General features: G+C 43.5%; 1 protein-coding gene across 1 annotated transcript in view; it reads left to right on the top strand.

Moving 5' to 3' along the window:
- fbn2a (fibrillin 2a) overlaps positions 1-19220 on the top strand; it is a 514209-nt gene that overhangs the window by 160439 nt on the left and 334550 nt on the right. Inside the window, exon 7 of the mRNA XM_070881599.1 lies at positions 1309-1434. Coding sequence (XP_070737700.1) covers positions 1309-1434 — 126 coding nt within the window. The remainder of the gene's footprint in view (positions 1-1308; positions 1435-19220) is intronic.

The raw sequence follows: 19220 nt of genomic DNA, 5'->3' as shown, positions 1-19220 counted from the left end.
TCTGTCCCTATAATCCACATAGAATAGGTAAAGACATAGACAGCCAGTGTTCTGGAGTGAAAAAAAGAAATATTGGTGATAGACCAGATGTGGGGTAGAAAACACAAAAAAGATGTGTCTATCAGAATAACCTGAGAGGGCAGCGAGGGAGGTTAATGCAGCTGAGCCAGAGGCACATAATACTGCTGGGAGCTGAAGAGGGTAGATTCAGTTTTTCTGATGTTGAGCTGCTGGAAATTGTCACTCGTCCTTGACTTGGTGTTGCTCACACAGTTAGAAAGTGTTACTTGCAATCTAAAGCAGAAGTAGAAGAGTAGAGTTGTGCATCATTGTGCCTGTGGATACTCCTTCACGGCAAACGAGCCAAGGGTGGGCAGAGGAAACGTTACAAGGACACCCTCAAAGCCTCCCTGATAAAGTGTAACATCCCCACCGACATCTGGGATTCCCTGGCCAAAGACCGCCCTAAGTGGAGGAAGTGCATCTGGGAGACCGCTGAGCACCTCGAGTCTCATCGCCGAGAGCATGCAGAAATCAAGCGCAGACAGTGGAAAGAGCGTGCGGCTAACCTGTCCCACCCACCCTTTCGCACAACGACTATCTGTCCCACCTGTGACAGAGACTGTAGTTCTTGTATTGGACTGTTCAGCCACCTAAGAACTCATTCTAAGAGTGGAAGCAAGTCTTCCTCGATTCCAAGGGACTACCTATGATGATGATGATGGATACTGACCCCATACTTATGGATGGTTTGGATGATGTAACCAAAGGATGACATGATAAATAGGAGACCAAAACCAGAGGTGATCATGTGGGTATTGGAGGAAACACATTGATTTCTGGTTTCCTCTGAAAGTTGGAGAGCCACTGCACATGTGCCATTAAAATAACTCTGCGTGCAGTGAAGCACTCAAAATATCAGAGGAAACTAGAAGAGCACTGCTGGAGGTAGGTATAGACTTGCTGATGGAAACCATTATAAATGGTGCAGGATATCCACAAAATAAGCACATTTTCTCTTAAAAAGAAAGCAGAATATGTTTGGTATAAATCATTTTACATATTAATTGAAAAATTCCATTAACATTATACTTGAACTGGATCCAAAAGCTGTCTAGACAAAAGCCGATTAAGAATCCTGCAGTTTTGACTCAACAAGCTTGATAATCTCACACAAGACTTTTTCCCTTTCTGCAGACCCAACAGCTGCTGTGCTTATGCAGCAGTGTTTACTGAAGACAGATGTAACTAGTATGTGCAGTCTGACTGATTTGCAGTTTACTTAACTGAAGTGCTGTTTTCTTCCAGATGTTGATGAATGTCAGGCCATCCCAGGCATGTGCCAAGGTGGAAACTGCATCAATACTGTTGGCTCCTATGAGTGCAAATGTTCTGCTGGTCACAAACAGAGTGAAGTATCTCAGAAATGTGAAGGTAAGCAGCTGATCTCAGGCGTTTTATGTACTGTGTTTATTACTGCAGTTCAGCAGGTAGCATCAATTTAATACAATTTATACATGGCTGACTGCGGAGCTTTCCCCCAGTGATTAAAGCTGCCAGTTACATAACTGGGAAAAAAGAACTAACATTCTTTTCGAATTGTACTTTATTCCATTTTGTTAATATGGAATAATGGATGGTCAGAGTTGAATTGCAGATACTACATGTAGCCTGGAGTTTGTTCTGATCCAGTACAATTGGCACAATCAGGAGTGTTCATACAATGCCAAAAGCAATGAGGGACCTCTGTAAGGGGTCCATATATGCATCTGTACTTTATTCCTGTTCTTTTATTTTTTATATCGTACATACATGTTGCTTTGTAACATTCTTGAAGAGGTAGCCATTGTTGGATTCAGGTCAGTTGTCTGCAAATTTGAGGACATAGTTTCTAATGAAAAAATTATGGTTCTGTAATGTCAAGTGCAAAACGATAACATATGTTTGACTGTAGGAAAATAACTGCAACATCTGATGTGAGAATGTACAGATTAAATAAATATCTGTTTTAAAAATATACATGGATAGAGGAACCAGTATATAACATGTATAGAAGAATGGTTTGAGAGGGGAAGTAATATTATTGAGGGGTTCAGATGATATAAACTCTGAGTGTAAAGATCAAGCACTTTCCATATGTTACCTGAATGAATGTGAAGTGTATGAACCTCACTTCAGCTATTCCATTATGAAAATAGGTGCAGGAGTAGGCCATTCGGCCCTTCGAGCCTGCACCACCGTTCAATAAGATCATGGCTGATCATTCACCTCAGTACCCCCTTCCTGATTTCTCTCCATACCCCTTGATCCCTTTAGCCGTAAGGGACATATCTAACTCCCTCTTGAATATATCCAATGAACTGGCACCAACAACTCTCTGCGGTAAGGAATTCCACAGGTTAACAACTCTCTGAGTGAAGACGTTTCTCCTCATCTCAGTCCTAAATGGCTTACCCCTTATCCTTAGACTGTGACCCCTGGTTCTGGACTTCCCCAACATCGGGAACATTCTTCCTGCATCTAACCTGTCCAGTCCTGTCAGAATTTTATATGTTTCTATGAGATCCCCTCTCATCCTTCTAAACTCCAGAATACAGGTCCAGTTAATCCAGTTTCTCCTCATATGTCAGTCCTGCCATCCCGGGAATCAGTCTGGTGAACCTTCCCTGCACTCCCTCAATAGCAAAAATGTCCTTCCTCAGATTAGGAGACCAAAACTGAACACAATATTCCAGGGGAGGCCTCACTAAGGCCCTGTACAACTGCAGTAAGACCTCCCTGCTCCTATACTCAAATCCCCTAGCTATGAAGGCCAATATATCATTTGTCTTCTTCACCGCCTGCTGTACCTGCATGTCAACTTTCAATGACTGATGTACCATGACACTCAGGTCTCGTTGCAACTCCCCTTTTCCTAATCTGCTGCCATTCAGATAATATTCTGCCTTCGTGTTTTTGCCACCAAAGTGGATAACCTCACATTTATCCACATTATACTGCATCTGCCACTTGTTTGCCCACACACCTAACCTGTCCAAGTCATCCTGCAGCCTCTTAGCATCCTTCTCACAGCTCACACCGCCACCCAGCTTAGTGTCATCTGCAAACTTGAAGATATTACACTCAATTCCCTCATCCAAATCATTAATGTATATTGTAAATAGCTGGAGTCCTAGCACTGAGCCCTGCGGCACCCCACTAGTCACTGCCTGCCATTCTGAAAAGGACCCGTTTACCCGACTCTCTGCTTCCTGTCTGGCAACCAATTCTCTATCCACGTCAGTACATTACCCCCAATACCATGTGCTTTAATTTTGCACACCAATCGCTTGTGTGGGACCTTGTCAAAAGCCTTTTGAAAGTCCAACTACACACATTCACCCGTTCTCCCTTGTCCACTCTACCAGTTACATCCTCAGATTCTGCTCATGAAAGAATACATCGGTTAGTATAGCAGTCACAACTTATTTTCTACTTACTTGAGATAGTTAAGTTGCTAACGACTGTGAAATTCATGTTGTGTCATTGTACTGTTTATTTATTCTATTACTGCTTTATAAATTTGTTTGGCAGTTAAAGTCTAGTCACAGTCTAGTGAAGTGTTATTCTACTGATTTCTAAAGTCTGTGAGGGCACATGCTAAAATTAGTAAGCCAAAATAAAGTGAAGAGGGTTCTCTGAGCCCCGGGCATGCTACACATTTATCCAGATATCTGGGTTATTGAAAGTACCAGCTTGCACATAGAGAATGTAGCTGATGCGGTTGATGATGCTGAATCCAAGTTCTAAAGTAAATGGAGTAACCCTCCTAAAAAACAAAGCAGTAGCATCTAGTTGCATTTTGAATGTTTCAAATGTTACTGTCTTTACTGTCCTACTTGTCAGATTATTGCATGTACTTACTACCCTTCCTCATATCTGTTTTAGAACTATTGGGTAGAAATTACTGTTCCTGTTATCATATGAACACTTAACTCATACTAATATTCCTCTCTTTGCTATTTCAATGTTAACCCATTAAAATTTGATACAATAACATCTGTGACAATTATTTTTACCTTTATTTCTCAATAATTTAAATTTATGTCTTCTGGCCCTGTTTTACTGACTTTATATAAGTTATACTTATTTGGTGGTAATTGGTTGGACTCTCCTTTTTTCAAGTTGCTCTTGGAAATTGGAACTTAATTTTAATTCTTCAGGCCAAGCAGTAAGCATCTGAGGCATTTCTTTTAATTAAATATGAGAATCTGTTATTAACACAGAGAGGACACTACCTTTCTCTAAATAGCAAACAGAGAAATATTGAATAGTGTTTTCCTGTCATTGTGCTTCCATATTTATGGTGCTGTCCCATTATGGTTCAGTCTCGACCTTTATTTATATTTGAGACTGTAACTGGGTGATCAGAAGCAGAATTAAACCCAATCATTTGGGAAGCTTTGTGCTTTTTTGCAATGATACGGCAACATTGAGCAAATCCAAATTACTGAAGAAATCATTGTGGTGTGATGACATGGATAAACAGTATCAATAGGGAATTAGCTACAGTATTCAGCTTTGCATTCCTCTGTAAGCACATTAACCTCTTGACATTTTATTTTGGTTGTTTTTAAATAAATCCAGAAGTTACGTTTTTTAATAATGAAAGTACACTCAACTTTCATCAGGAACCTTACCTTATTTAGTCATCTAGCATAGGGTGGGGAAAGGGGGCTTGGCTGGTAGAGGAGGTTGAGGGCAGTTGCTGTTTTAAACAGCTCATGTTACATAATTTCCCCCCAAATACTATATGGTCACGTAACCTTATTTAAAGATAGTTTAAGAAACCTTGATGGATACAAGATAATCTTATTTTATCTGTTTTTTTGGTTAAAAAATATTAGTTTGAAGTTGAATGGGTTTGTTCAGTAAAGTGATCCTGGATTAAGTATCCTCTCTTTCACAGCTGAGATGTCAAACCTTGTTTTTTTAGCTGGAGTTAAACATATATATCTCTAGAATCAGTGACATGTGTGCTTGTTTTGATGATGGAGCCTAAAGAAACTACCCTGTTGACAAAAAAAGTGCCTCTGCATGGCACACAGCATTTAAAAGGGATATCCCCACTGAACTCTTTTAGTGCGGTGTTATGCACCAATTTCCATTCCCATCTGTGGTAAAGTGAGAACCAGTGCTCTCCAAACAGGGGTCATTTACAGAATAAACATGCTCCATTGTCAAAGGTTGTCCCGTATTTGTTACCCTACATTAATCACGTAACACCCTTGCCTCAGTAAACAAATAGGTCATCCTTTTTTCAGCAGTTGTAATATCACCTACATAGAGATCATAAATTGGAGTCCGTGGGAAAATGACCACTGACAACATATCACATGCTCAAATGGGCTTTTGGTCAATGAAGGTGAATTAAATATGTAAATTCTTTGCTTTGACTACACACTTGGGCTGGAAATTCATGAAGTGTTACCACCAAGGTTTGCCACCAAAAAAAACGCTATGACTCCGCTATGATTTTGAGGCGGAAAATTAATGAAAAAATTTGAAAAAATCGGAATCGCACAAGGATTCGTGGCGAAAACCACGATCATCGCCAACTTTTGTCCGAGGCCGATTACCGCTGCGAGTTGGGCCTAGGAAGAGGAGAAAACACACAGAATATTTTTCCAAAAAATAAAAAATCCCAAAACATTCACAAGACCCTTTTCTAGTGAATTGCTGCAAAAGAATTAAAAAAGAAACTTTAACTTATCTTTGTTGCAGGTTTTCATACTTATCGCCATTTCTAAGGACTACACCGACAGGTTTTCCTCAGTGTTTTTTTTTACCTTATATACGTGTCACCACTGTGACCAAACTCGGACGTAAGCATTTTTTCCAGTCTTGCATTACGGCGGTCCGCTCTCCAGCGGCATTTCAAAACTGCCGGCGGAAGATTTCGATGAATTTCACACTGCAACATTTCCCGGCCAAAACAATGAAATACCGCCGAAAAACACGGCGTAAGGTTGGTGAATTTCCAGCACTATGTTTTAGTTAAAACTTCATGGGGCCAAAATTGCCTGCCGCCCGAAATGGGGGGCACACACCCCGTTTCTACTGTTTTTACCGCCACGGTGGTTGAGGTGGCTGCTTGAGCAAAATTCTGCTCTTTGGCCTTTTTTTCAGGTGGACCAGAAGTCGCTCATAATGGGGGTGGAAGTGAGTACACTAGAGGGGTGGAAGTTGGGGTGATGCTGAGTGGCCGCCACTGTCCACCATCAGCATAGCTCTGATGATGTCATCACGGCGTTGCGTCACCACAGTTCTCCCCTTCACTTAAAAAAAACATGGCGGCATCCTCCCCTTTAATTGCAGAAGGCCACAACCTCACTGCACCTTCGGGAAAAAGTAGGTTTTGGCATCGCCTGGCGGGTGGAAGATTTTTGCAGTGGAATTCCACCGGGGGCGGGGGGGGGGGGACATCGGCGGAGCTCACTGTGATGACGCACTTAGCACGGATCGGCAGCAGTGGAATGGTAGAGGGGGAGCGGATCACCGCCGAGATACCGCAGGAGCGGAATTTTGATAATGGCGGCTATTACACGAAAAATCACCGGCTATTGCACTCCGCAGCGTGGACGCCGATTTCCGGTGTTAAGAGGCCTTAAGGAAAGGGGCGATTTCGGCCCCCATGAATAAATTTTGGATAGCCCTGCTATCCGCATGTCACAGAAAATTACAAAGCTTAATTTTCAGCTTCTTGGGATATCCCAAAGTGCTTGACAGCCAATTAAGTACATCTAAATGTAGTTACTGTTGTAATGTAGGGAAATGTAGCAGCCAATTTTCCTATAACAAGGTCCCACAAGTAGCAATGAGATAAATGGTCAGACAATCTGACCAACAACAACGACAACAACTTGTATTTATATGGCGCCTTTAAAGTAGTAAAACATCCCAAGGCCTCACCAATACCCTGTACAGTTGTAGCAGGACTTCTCTGCTTTTATACTCTATCCCCCTTGCAATAAAGGCCAACATTCCATTTGTCTTCCTGATTACTTGCTGTACCTGCTTACTAATTTGTTGTGTTTCATGCACAAGGACCCCCAGGTCCCGCTATACTGCAGCATTTTATAATTTCTCTCCATTTAAATTATAATTTGCTTTTCTATTTTCTCTGCCAAAGTGGATAACCTCACATATTCCCACATTATACTCCAAATTCCAAATTTTTGCCCACTCACTTAGCATGTTTATATCCTTTGCAGATTTTTTGTGTCCTCCTCACAATTTGCTTTCCCACCCATCTTTGTATCATCAGCAAACTTGGCTACATTACACTTGGTCCCTTCATTCAAGGCATTAATATAGATTGTAAATAGTTGAGGACCCAGCACTGATCCTTGCAGCACCCCACTAGTCACTGTTTGCCAACCGGAAAATGACCCATTTATCCTGACTCTCTGTTTTCTGTTAGTTAGCCAATCCTCTATCCTTGCTAATATATTACCCCCAACCCTGTGAACTTTTATCTTGTGCAGTAACCTTTTATGTGGCACCTTATTGAATGCCTTTTGGAAATCCAAATACACCACATCCACTGGTTCCCCCTTATTTACCCTGCTCATTACATCTTCAAAGAACTTCAGCAAATTTGTCAAAACATGATTTCCCTTTCATAAAACCATGTTGACTCTGCTTGATTGAATTATGCTTTTCCAAATGTCCCGCTACTGCTTCCTTAATAATGGACTCCAGTATTTTCCCAACGACAGATGTTAGGCTATCTGGTCGATAGTTTCCTGTTTTTTGTCTGCCTCATTTTTTAAATAGGGGCGTTACATTTACGGTTTTCCAAACCACTGGGACCACCCCAAAATCCAGGGAATTTTGGTAGATTACAACCAATGCATCCACTATCTCTGCAGCCATTTCTTTTAAGACCTTAGGATGTAAGCCATCAGGTCCAGGAAACTTGTCCGCCTTTAGTCCCATTATTTTACCGAGTACTACTTCATTAGTGATAGTGATTGTATTAAGTTCCTCCCTCCCTATAGTTCCTTGATTATCCACTAGTGGAATGTTTTTAGTATCTTCTACCGTGAAGACCGAAGCAAAATATTTGTTCAATGTCTCTGCCATTTCCCTTTTCTCCACTATTAACTCCCCAGTCTCATTCTCTAGGGGACCAGCATTGACTTTAGCCACTCTTTTCATTTTTATGTACCTATAGAAATTCTTACTATCTGTTTTAATATTTCATGCTAGTTTACTTTCATAATCTATCTTCCCTCTCTTTATCCATTTTTTGGTCATTCTTTGCTGGCTTTTAAAAGTTTCCCAATCCTCTGGCCTCCCACTCGTCTTGGCCACATTGTATGCCCTTGTTTTCAATTTGATACCATCCCTTATTTCCTTAGTTTGTCACGGATGGTTATCCCTTCTCTTACAGTCTTTCCTTCTCATTGGGATATATTTTTGTTATGAGTTATGAAATATCTCCTTAAATGTCTGCCACTGCTTATCAAGCTTTAATCTATTTTCCCAGTCCACTTTAGCCAACTCTGCCTTCATACCTTTGTAGTCTCCTTTATTTAAGCTTAGGACACTGGTTTGAGATCCAACTATCTCACCCTCCAACTGAATTTGAAATTCAACCATGTTATGGTCACTCATTCCGAGGGGATCCTTTACTACGAGTTCATTTATTAATCCTCTTTCATTACATAGTACCAGATCTAAGATAGCCTGCTCCCTGGTTGGTTCCACAACGTACTGTTCAAGGAAACTATCCTGGATACACTCTATGAACACTTTGCGTTGTCCAATCAATATGAAGGTTAAAATCGCCCATGATTATTGCCTTTCCTTCTTTACAAGCCTCCATTATTTCTTGATTTATACTCCATCCAACAGTGTAGCTACTGTTAGGCGGCCTATAGACTATGCCCACTATTGAACTTTTCCTCTTATTATTCCTTGTCTCCACCCAAATTGATTCCACGTCTTGATCCTCTGAGCCAATATCGTTTCTCACTCACTCACTGATCTCATCTGTTATTAACAGTGCTACCCCACCTCCTTTTCCTTTCTGTCTGTCCTTCCAAATTGTCAAATACCCCTGAATATTTAGTTCCCAGTCCAGGTCACCTTGCAAACACGTCTCTGTAATGTAATGGCTATCAGATCATACACATTTGTATCTATTTGTGCCGTCAGCTCATCTATTTTGTTACGAATGCTACATGCATTCAGATAAAGAGCTTTTAAATTTGTTTTTTTACCTTTTTTTTCCTGCTATGACCTCACTTTCTGATTCACCTTTATGTTTATACATTCTGCCCCTTCCTGGCACTTTCTAGTTTTCATTTCCCAGGTGCCACCCTGCTCTATTATCTTCTCCGTATTCTTTGACTTTTTACATTTCCGCTCACCTGAATCTTCCCTCCCCCTCCCCCATCACCCACCACTAATTAGTTTAAAGCCCTCTCTACAGCCTTAGTTATTTGATTCGCGAGGAACCTAGTCCCAGCACTGTCTAAGTGGAGCCCGTCCAAACGGAACAATCCCTCTTACCCCAGTACTGGCGCCAGTGTCCCATTTCACCCACACTAGTCTTTGAGCCACATGTTTAACTCTCTGATTTTATTTATCCTATGCAAATTTGCTCGTGGCTCAGGTAGTAATCCAGAGATTAATACCTTTGTGATTCTGCTTTTTAATTTGGCCCCTAGCTGCTCATCCTCCCTCAGCAGAACCTCTTTCTTTGTCCTACCTATGCCGTTGGTATCCAGGTGGACCATGACAGCTGGATCCTCCCCCTCCCACTCCAAGTTCCTCTCCAGCCCTGAGGAGATGTCCTTAACCCTCGCACCAGGCAGGCAACACAGCCTTTGGGACTCACGCTCTCAGAGCGTACCAGGAGCCTCTTAAAGGAGGAAAGAGAGGTAGCGAGGTGGAGGGGTTTAGGTAGTGAATTTCAGAGCTTAGGGCCAAGGCAACAGAAGGCATGGCCACCAATGGTTCAGTGATTATAATCAGGGATGCTCAAGTGGGCATAATTAGAGGAGCGCTGATATCTTCGGGGGGGCGGGGGGGATTTTGAACTGAAGGAGATTACAGAGATAGGGAGGAGCGAGGCCATGGAGGGATTTGAAAACAAGGATGAGAATTTTAAAATCAAGGCGTTGCTTAATTGGGAGCCAATGTAGGTCAACGAGCACAGGGGTGATGGGTGAACAGGACTTGGTGCAAGTTAGAACACGGGTTTTAGATCACTTCAAATTTACATAGGGTAGAATGTGGGAGGCTAGCCAGGTGTGTGTTGGAATAGTCAAGTCTAGAGGTAACAAAGGCATGGATGAGGGTTTCATCAGTGGATGAGCTGAGGCAAGGGCGGAGATGGGCGATGTTACGGAGGTGGATATAGGCGATCTTATCGCCAAGGTTGTGAACAGTGTCGTTCAGCCTCAGATAGATGTTAGGGAGAGGGATGGAATCAGTGGCTTGGGAACGGAGTTTGTGGCAGGGACCGAAAACAATGGCTTCGGTCTTCCCAATATTTAATTGGAGAAAATTTCTGCTCATCCAGAGCTGGATGTCGACAAGCAGCCTGACAATTTAGAAACTGTGGAGGGGTCGAGAGAAGTGGTAATAAGGTAGAACTGGGTGTCATCAGCGTACATGTGGAAATTGGCTGTGTTTTCAGATGATGTCGCCAAGGGGCAACATGTTGATGAGAAATAGGAGGGAGTCAAGGATAGATCCTTGGACACCAGAGGTAATGATGCGGGGACGGGAAAAAAAGCCATTGCAGGTGATTCTCTGGCTACGATTAGATAGATAAGAATGGAACCAGGTGAGTGCAGTCCCACCCAACTGGACGATAGTGGAGAAGCTTTGGAGAAGGATAGAGTGGTGAACCGTGTTAATGGCTGCAGACAAGTCAAGAAGGACGAGGAGGGATCATTTGCCTTTGTCACAGTCACAAAGGATGTCATTTGTGACTTTGATGACGGCCATTTCAATACTGTGGCAGGGTGGAAACCTGATTCAAACATGGAGTTGCGGGAAAGATGGGCACAGATTTGGGAGGCGACAACACATTCATCGACTTTGGAGAGGAAAGGGAATTTGGAGATGGGGCGGTAGTTTGGAAGGATTGAGGGGTCACAGGTTGTTTTTTTGAGGAGGGGGTGATGACGGCAGATTTGAGGGAGAGGGGAACCATATCTGAGGATAGAGAACCATTAACAATGTCAGCTAACAAGGGAGCCAGAAAAGGAAGTTGGGTGGTCAGCTTTTTGGTGGGAATAGGGTCGAGGGAGCAGGAAGTGGCTCTCCTGGACAAAATGAGCAAAGAGAGATCATGAGGGCAGAGAGTATCTGGAGAAAGATGTGAGTTCAGGGCTAGGGCAGGGGGGATCATTAGAGGAAGGACAAGGACACTAGGAGAACTCTACTACTTTTCTTCAAATAGTGCCATGGGATTTTATGTCCAACTGAGAGGTCAGACTGGGCCTCGGTTTGATATCTCACCCGAAAGTTGGTGCCTTTGACAGTTCAGTAATCCTCAGTAATGCACTGAAGTGTCAGCCTCGATTTTGTGCTTAAATCTCCGGTGTGGGGCTGAAACCCACAACCTTCTAACTCAGTTGAGAGTGCTACCATTGAAGCAAGTCTGTCACTGATGTTTCTAGTGAGGTTGTAAGTGGGCAGTTGTTTTTCTGTTGAATATTGGATGTTGCACCCACCAGCAGTGAAGAAATGTGTGAGCCATAGCCAAATTCTTGGGCAGTAACAGTTATGCAGTATTTAATTAACTTAATAACTTCATACAATCTGGAATACATAGTGGGTTTGTCAGCATCTGGAAAGAAATGCGGATCGATTTTGCTCTCTGGGTTCCAGCTGTGGTTCGACACTTCGCAGAAGTGAAAGGAGAAATTTACTGAATTTTCTCAGCCCAGGCACCTTCCTGACAGTGTTTCTTCAGGCTGCCTCCAGGACTCCTATATACCCTTTAGCTCACTGAGGATCTCGGAAATGAGGCCCACTACGAGATTTTTTAAGGCACATTTCCGTTTGACTGCTCCCCCGATGCAGAGAGAGGAAAGTGTGGCAAGAGGCTGAGAATGTTCCCCTCCTACCTCATTACAATGTTTACTCCATGTGGGCAGACCCAGTTTTATTATTTTGGGGGAAAGTCAATCCTGGGGCAACCTTGTGGGGTAGAGACCTGATGCAAGTGAAACCTTGCCCCCATTTACTCTTTGCTGCACCTGGCAACTGAATATTCCCCAGGCGCAATGAAGAAGAAAATCTGCCCTAAGATGTCATCAGAGGAAGGACTACACCCAAACTTTAGCTTGTCTTTTGTCTTTTGAAATGCCAACCAACTTGGCCCTGGCCTGGTCATTTTATGCATATTACAGTTAATAGGTCGAAACTCACAAACTGATGAGTGCCCAAGTATAAAACCCTTGGTCCAAGAATTGTCAGTTATTTTTACCCATACAGATTCGGTTTGAAAAACAGACTCCACTTATTATTTTTTGCACTGGTACAAATTTAAGCATGGAAGTGGATTTGCAATGGCAGAAGTGTAAAAAATTATATTTGTACTGTGTGCAAGAAGTACATCAGGGAAAATTTGAACTTTGGCTAGGCAATCTGCTTGTGTAAATATTTAAGAAAAATAAAGTATCAGCTTTAAAAAAGGGTATCATCAGGAACTGGGCAGTACAGTAGTTCAGCTGCCTTTTAACATCAATGACCTGTTTGGAATCCAAACCTGACTTTCAATGGAATGAAAGTCTCCTCTTTCTACCAGCTGTATGGGTCCCAACTGAAGTGAGTCTAGACAGCATTAATGCAGCTCTGAAAAGGTAGGAGTCCATAGCACAAAATTGTCGATAATTTGGCATCATTAGCAGCCTCACTCAGAGAGGCCAAAGTGATAACTGGTGTGAAAAATGGAACAATTCACATTGGCATAGTGTGGGTTGTCTTTTTGAGGTTTGGGTTAAACCACATTGATGAAGTAGAGCAGAGAGTGTTTTATTACACCTGATCTGAATGTGCCACCTTTTGAGTACCAAAACTAGCACTGTCAGAGGCAATCCTCACCCAAAAATAATTTAAAATTATTATACGCATTTTACAGAATGAACATGATGAGCAAAAAAGGATTTCAGTTACAGCTTATTTGAATCAGCATAAGTTAAAATCAATCAGCTATCACCCTGAGGCTAGGGGCGGAGGACGGAATCGGTGGCGAGGTTACGAAGTTTGTGAGGTTGAAATTCGTCAGCCCTTGGTTTTGGCCGCGAAGGCAGCAGCAGCATCAAATGAGTGCTGGGGACAGGAGAGACAGCAGGAGGAGCAGTTGATTGCACCCAGCAGTGGCCATCAGGAGTGCTTGAAGCTGGAAGGAGCATTCTTGCTTCTCCTGACTGCACATGAATCTCACCTTTTAAATGGTGACCAATTCATACGCCCCAGCCATGCTCGGTGAAGCTGAGTGTGCCCAGTGCCTGCTCCACTTCCCAGAATGCCAATTTCCCGAAGGGCCCTGAAACAGGCAGTGGGCCTGTTTTACATCCATCATTTACATCCGTAAGTGGCCTAATGCCTGTTTTAGGTAGCCACCAGGGTTGACCCAGTTTTGAGTCAGATATCTTTCATGCATCCTTGCACAGGATGTTGGCTACCAAAATTGGGCATTAATGCACCCGATTTACACCCGTATGAGCACCAGATGTCTCCTTTGCTTCTCCCAAAGACCATTATTCCTGGTGAGACTGAACGAGCATTGACAACGTAATCAATTACAGGGTACATAATAACTGAACCAGATCCTGTCCTCATCCAACCCGCGCACTTCCAGGTCTTTGAGACCCTTTCGGAGTGCCACTACCACCACCGTGACTGAGATTGCTGGCCTGGGATTGAATTTAAGTCCTTCTTGTTCTGTACAGCTGAGAAAACTTGGTGCCCTATTGGGAAATTTGAACGAGATTTAAAATAATTCTTTTGTTTTAGAAATTGATTCAAGTACTTTTTTCTACACGTCCTTATCAAAGTGATTTTCTTGATCTTTGAATCTATAGCACTGCGGGAAACAGGTTACCAAATGGTTAAAGGAAAAGCTTAGAAGCCAAAATCTCCAGGTCTCCATGCCTTCAAATAAAATTAAATCATTAATAGAATAGAGATTTTTAGTGCTTTGTAATTGAATGCAGCAGTATGATTACAAGGACCTTTTGACTTTACTGACAATTTGTCCGTAGCGTTTTCAAGACAATGGGCCCAAGTTTCGGGACGCGCCTAAAACGGCGCAGCCCGGACCTGGACGCCCGTTTTTCGCGCCAGAAAGTGCGCCTAAAAAAAACTTCCAGATTCTCCGGCTCCCTGCAGGTCTTCTGCAGCCGGGCGCAGCGCAGCACAAGCTGTTGGGGGCGGAGCCAGGTCCCTGCTCCGAAAACAGTGCCGGGACCTCTGCACATGCGCGCTACAGTGGGCACGCATGTGCAGCAGCTCCAGGTGCCCAAAACTGTGTGGGAGGGTACCCGAAGCACGCAGCCCCTAGCCCTGGCCGAATGGCCTCACTGGGGCTACGTGAATAAGGCTCCTCCCACGCCCAGCTCCTGCTTCCTCCCGACTCGACTCCCGCCCCCCCCCCCCCCCCCCCCGGCGACCCGACCTCCGTGACTCTCACCCCCCCGGACCTCCGCGACGCTCTCTCACCCCCCTGGACCTCCGCGACTCTCTCTCACGGCCCCCCCCACCCCCCGCGGACCTCCTCGACCCCCCCCCCCCCGAGACCCGACGCCACCTACCTGTAAATCTAGCCCGAGGTCTTGGACCCGGCCATTCAGCCTCCTTCTCTCCCTCCCCCCCTCTCCCTCCCCCCCTCTCTCCTTCCCTCCCTCCCCCCCTCTCCTTCCCTCCCTCCCCTCTCTCTCTCCTTCCCTCCCTCCTCTCTCCCTCCCTTCTCTCTCCTTCCCTCCATCCTCTCTCCTTCCCTCCCTCCCTACATCCACTCTCCTTCTCCCCCTCTCCCCCCTTCCCCCCCCACTCCCCTTCTCCCCCTCCCCCCTCCTTCTCCCCCTCCCCCCCTTCTCCCCCTCCCCTCGCTGTCAGAAACATAGACACTGACAGACAGAGAGTGAGAGACACACACACACAGGCAGACAGATAGAGACACTGCCAGAGACACACTGGGGTGACTGTCCCAGCATGCTGTTGGAGGGCTCCCGGTGCTGCAGTCGGTAAGTAGAAAATGTTTTATTTATTGATTTTTTAATTTTTTTTTATTTTTTATTAATTTTTTTTGATGTATTTATTGGTTGATTTATTGACGTATTTATCATTTATTATTGATGATGGCTCTTTATTTGTAAAACTGAAGTGTTTAATGTTTGTAAACTTCTCTTTAAACGCCCTCCCCCATTCCCTACGCCTGATTTGTAACCTACGCCTGATTTTCTAAAGTGTAGACAAGGTTTTTTCGAACGTACAAAAATCTTCACTTACTCCATTCTAAGTTAGTATGGAGTAAGTTTTCACTGCCGAAACTTTGAAAGCAGGCGTAAGTGGCCGGACACGCCCCCTTTTGAAAAAAAAATTCTGTTCCAAAGTGAAACTGTTCTAACTGACTAGAACTGGAGCAAACTAAATGCCGAGAATTTGAATTTCTAAGATACTCCGTTCTACACCAGTTGCTCCAAAAAATCAGGAGCAACTGAGGCCAAAACTTGGGCCCAATGAGTGGAGAGAATATACTATAGTTCGGTCTGCCCAACTTTAATCTCCCTAATCGTGCACCTCACAAATTAACAATTGCACTACAATTTAAATAATGCTAATACACAGACAATCTATGAGAAACTTATGACAAACTTTTCAAATCATGTCATAGCTTCCAAGTTACAAATCTTATACATTAATAATTTCTTCAAGAATAAAGGGCTTGTTGTTCTGCTTGTGTGGAGAATGATGCCCATGATAATCACGTTTCATGTTTTGAAACATTACAGAGGTGCAGGAGGGATATCACAACAACTTACATTGAACCTTTAACGCAACAAAATACCACAAAGGTGCTTTGTGGGTGGAGGAAGGGAAATTGAACAGCAAGAGTTAAGGAAAGTGACTGCAGGCATAGTTGAAGAGATTCATTTTGATTAAGACTTTGAAGACGCTGAAGGGTGAAGTAAGACAGCGAGCTTTAAGAAGAAAATCCTAGAGTTTAGGGGCAAGATGTTGAGGCCCTGACATTGATGTGATTGCATATAGCCCTCTCTGTTTGAAGGACTTTGTTACACTATACTCCCCAGTAACCCTGTGCCTCACTGGAAGAGCAACTCATTCTGTGGTATCATTCAATGGGCGCTAGAAGCCCTACATTACCGTACTCATGTAGCCACTTGTCTTGTGTGATACTAGACAGCAAGGCCAGGATTTTCCATTTTTGTGCTCAACTCAGTCATAGAAACATAGAAATTTACAGTGTGGAAGGAGGCCATTCCAGCTCATCATGTCAGCGCCGGCTGACAAAGAGCCACACGGCCCTTGGTCAGCAGCCCTAAAGGTTACATATAAATCTATGAACAATGACAGAAAGGAAAAGAGCACCCAGCCCAACCAATCCGCCTCACCACAACTGGAGCTATGTGATCTCCTGGGAGAGAAAAAAAACAGATAAAAACCCAGGCCAATTTAGGGAGAAAAACTCCTCTCCGACCCATCCAGGCGATCGAAACTGGCCGTATTCTATTCCCTATAGTACTTACCATTATATCTGCTCCGTCCAACAAAAGGTCATCCAGTCTAATCCCAATTACCAGCTCTTGGTCCGTAACCCTGCAGGTTGCTGCACTTTAAGTGCTCATCCAACCATCTCTTAAAAGTGGTGAGGGTTTCTGCATCTACCACTCTTCCAGGCAACGAGTTTGAGATCCCCACAACCCTCTGTGTAAAGAAGTACCCCCTCAAATCCCCTCTAAACCTTCCACCAACCACCTTAAAACTATGCCCCTCATAATAGACCCCTCCACCAATGGAAATAGACCCTTACAATCCACTATGTCCAGGCCCCTCAATATTTTATACACCTCAATGAGGTCTCCTCTCAACCTCCTCTGTTCCAATGAGAACAAACCCAGTCTATCCAATCTGTTCTCATAACTAAGATTCTCCATTCCAAGCAGCATCCTAGTAAATCTCCTCTGCACCCTCTTTAGTGCAATCACGTCCTTCCTATAATACGGCGACCAGAACTGCATGCAATACTCCAGCTGTGGCCTAACCAAAGTATTATACAATTTAAGCATAACCTCCCTGCTCTTATATTCTATGCCTTGGCCAATAAAGGCATGCATTCCGTATGCCTTCTTCACCACCTTATCCACTTGGCCTGCTACTTTCAGGGATCTGTGGACAAGCACTCCGAGGTCCCTTTGTTCATCTACACTATTAAGTGGCCTACCGCTTAATGTGTATACCCTTTCCTTATTAGCCCTCCCAAAGTGCATCACCTCACACTTCTCTGAATTAAATTCCATTTGCCACTGCTCTGTCCACCTGACCAGTAGATTGATATCCTCCTGCAGCCCATGACTTTACTCTTCATTATTAACCACACAGCCAATTTTAGTGTCGTCTGCAATCTTCTTGTTCATGCTCCCTATATTCAAATCTAAATCGTTGATATATACCACAACAAGCAAGGGTCCCAGTACTGAGCCCTGCGGAACCCCATTGGAAACATCCTTCAAGTCACAAAAACATTCATCAATCATTACCCTTTGCTTCCTACCTCCAATTCAATTTTGGATCCAACTTGACACTTTGTCTTGTATTCCATTGGCTTGAACCTTCATGACCATGTAGGACCTTATCAAAAGCTTTGCTAAAGTCCATATATACTACATCATATGCACTACCCTCATCGACCCTCTTGGTTGCCTCCTCAAAAAATTCAATCAGGTTAATCAGACATCATCTTCCCTTAACAAATCCGTGCTGACTATTCCTAATTAATCCTTGCCTTTCCAAATGCAGATTTATCCTGTCTTTCAGGACTTTTTCCAATAATTTTCCCACCACTGAGGTTAGGCTGTCAGGCCTGTAATTACTTGGCCTATCCCTTTCTCCCTTCTTAAACAAGGGTACTACATTAGCAGTCCTCCAATCCTCTGGATCATGCCCGGATCCAAAGAGGACTGGAAAATGATGGTCAAGGCCTCTGCTATTTCCTCTTTTACTTTGCTCAACAGCCTGGGATGCATTTCATCTGGGCCTGGGAACTTATCTACTGTCAAAGCTGCTAAACCCCTTAATACTTCCTCTCTCACTATATTTATTTCATCCAGAATATCACTCTTCCTCGATAGCAGTATCTGCATTGCCCCTTTCCTTTGTGAAAACAAATGCAAAGTGTTCATTAAGAACCCTCCCAACATCTTCTGCCTCCACACAAAGATTACCCTCATGGTCTCTCATAGACCCTATCCTTTCTTTAGTTACCTTCTTACTCTTAATATATTTAAAGAACATCTGAGGGTTTTCCTTAATTTTATTGGCCAAGAATTTCTCGTGCTCTCTTAGCATTCCTAATATCCTTTTTAATTTTGCCTCTTAACTTTCTATATTCCTCTAAAGATTCTATAGTATTTAGCCATTGATATACGACATAAGCGTCTCTTTTTTTCTTAATCCTTCCCTGTAAGTCCCTAGACATCCAAGGGGCTCTCAAATTATTTTTCCCAGCCTTTTTCTTTAAGGGCACATGTTTGGCCTGAGCCTTCCAGATCTCCTCCTTAAATGCCTCCCACTGTTCCGACACTGATTTACCCACAAGTAGCTGTTTCCAGTCCACCATGGCCAAACTCCTAGCTGGAATTCGGCCTGACACCAAGATGTGCCTTGCCTTAGCCAATTTCCCATGGTCAGGCTATTTTGTATATTTTTGGTGGGTTCCCCAGTCTCCGCCTTAACGCCCATTTGGAAACAACTATAGATTGACATCTAGATAGCAAGTCTTGGCATCTGGTGCAACTTTGAGGCTGGGGCCAACTAAAAATGTATTTTTACACTGTACTTTTTTAAAAAATGTCTTATCGTATGAAATTGCTCACCCTGTGATTGATTGTAAAGTTTTTCCAGACCATTAATTTTTAATTCCCCCTGTCCCTGCTGCCTACAACAACGCTGAAAGCTGTTCATGCCTA

This window comes from Pristiophorus japonicus, chromosome 1 (genome assembly GCF_044704955.1).
Source record: "Pristiophorus japonicus isolate sPriJap1 chromosome 1, sPriJap1.hap1, whole genome shotgun sequence".
Classification (NCBI taxonomy): Eukaryota; Metazoa; Chordata; class Chondrichthyes; family Pristiophoridae; genus Pristiophorus; species Pristiophorus japonicus.
Note: the sequence above shows the minus strand (reverse complement) of the source record. Positions and strands in the feature narration are given on the sequence as shown.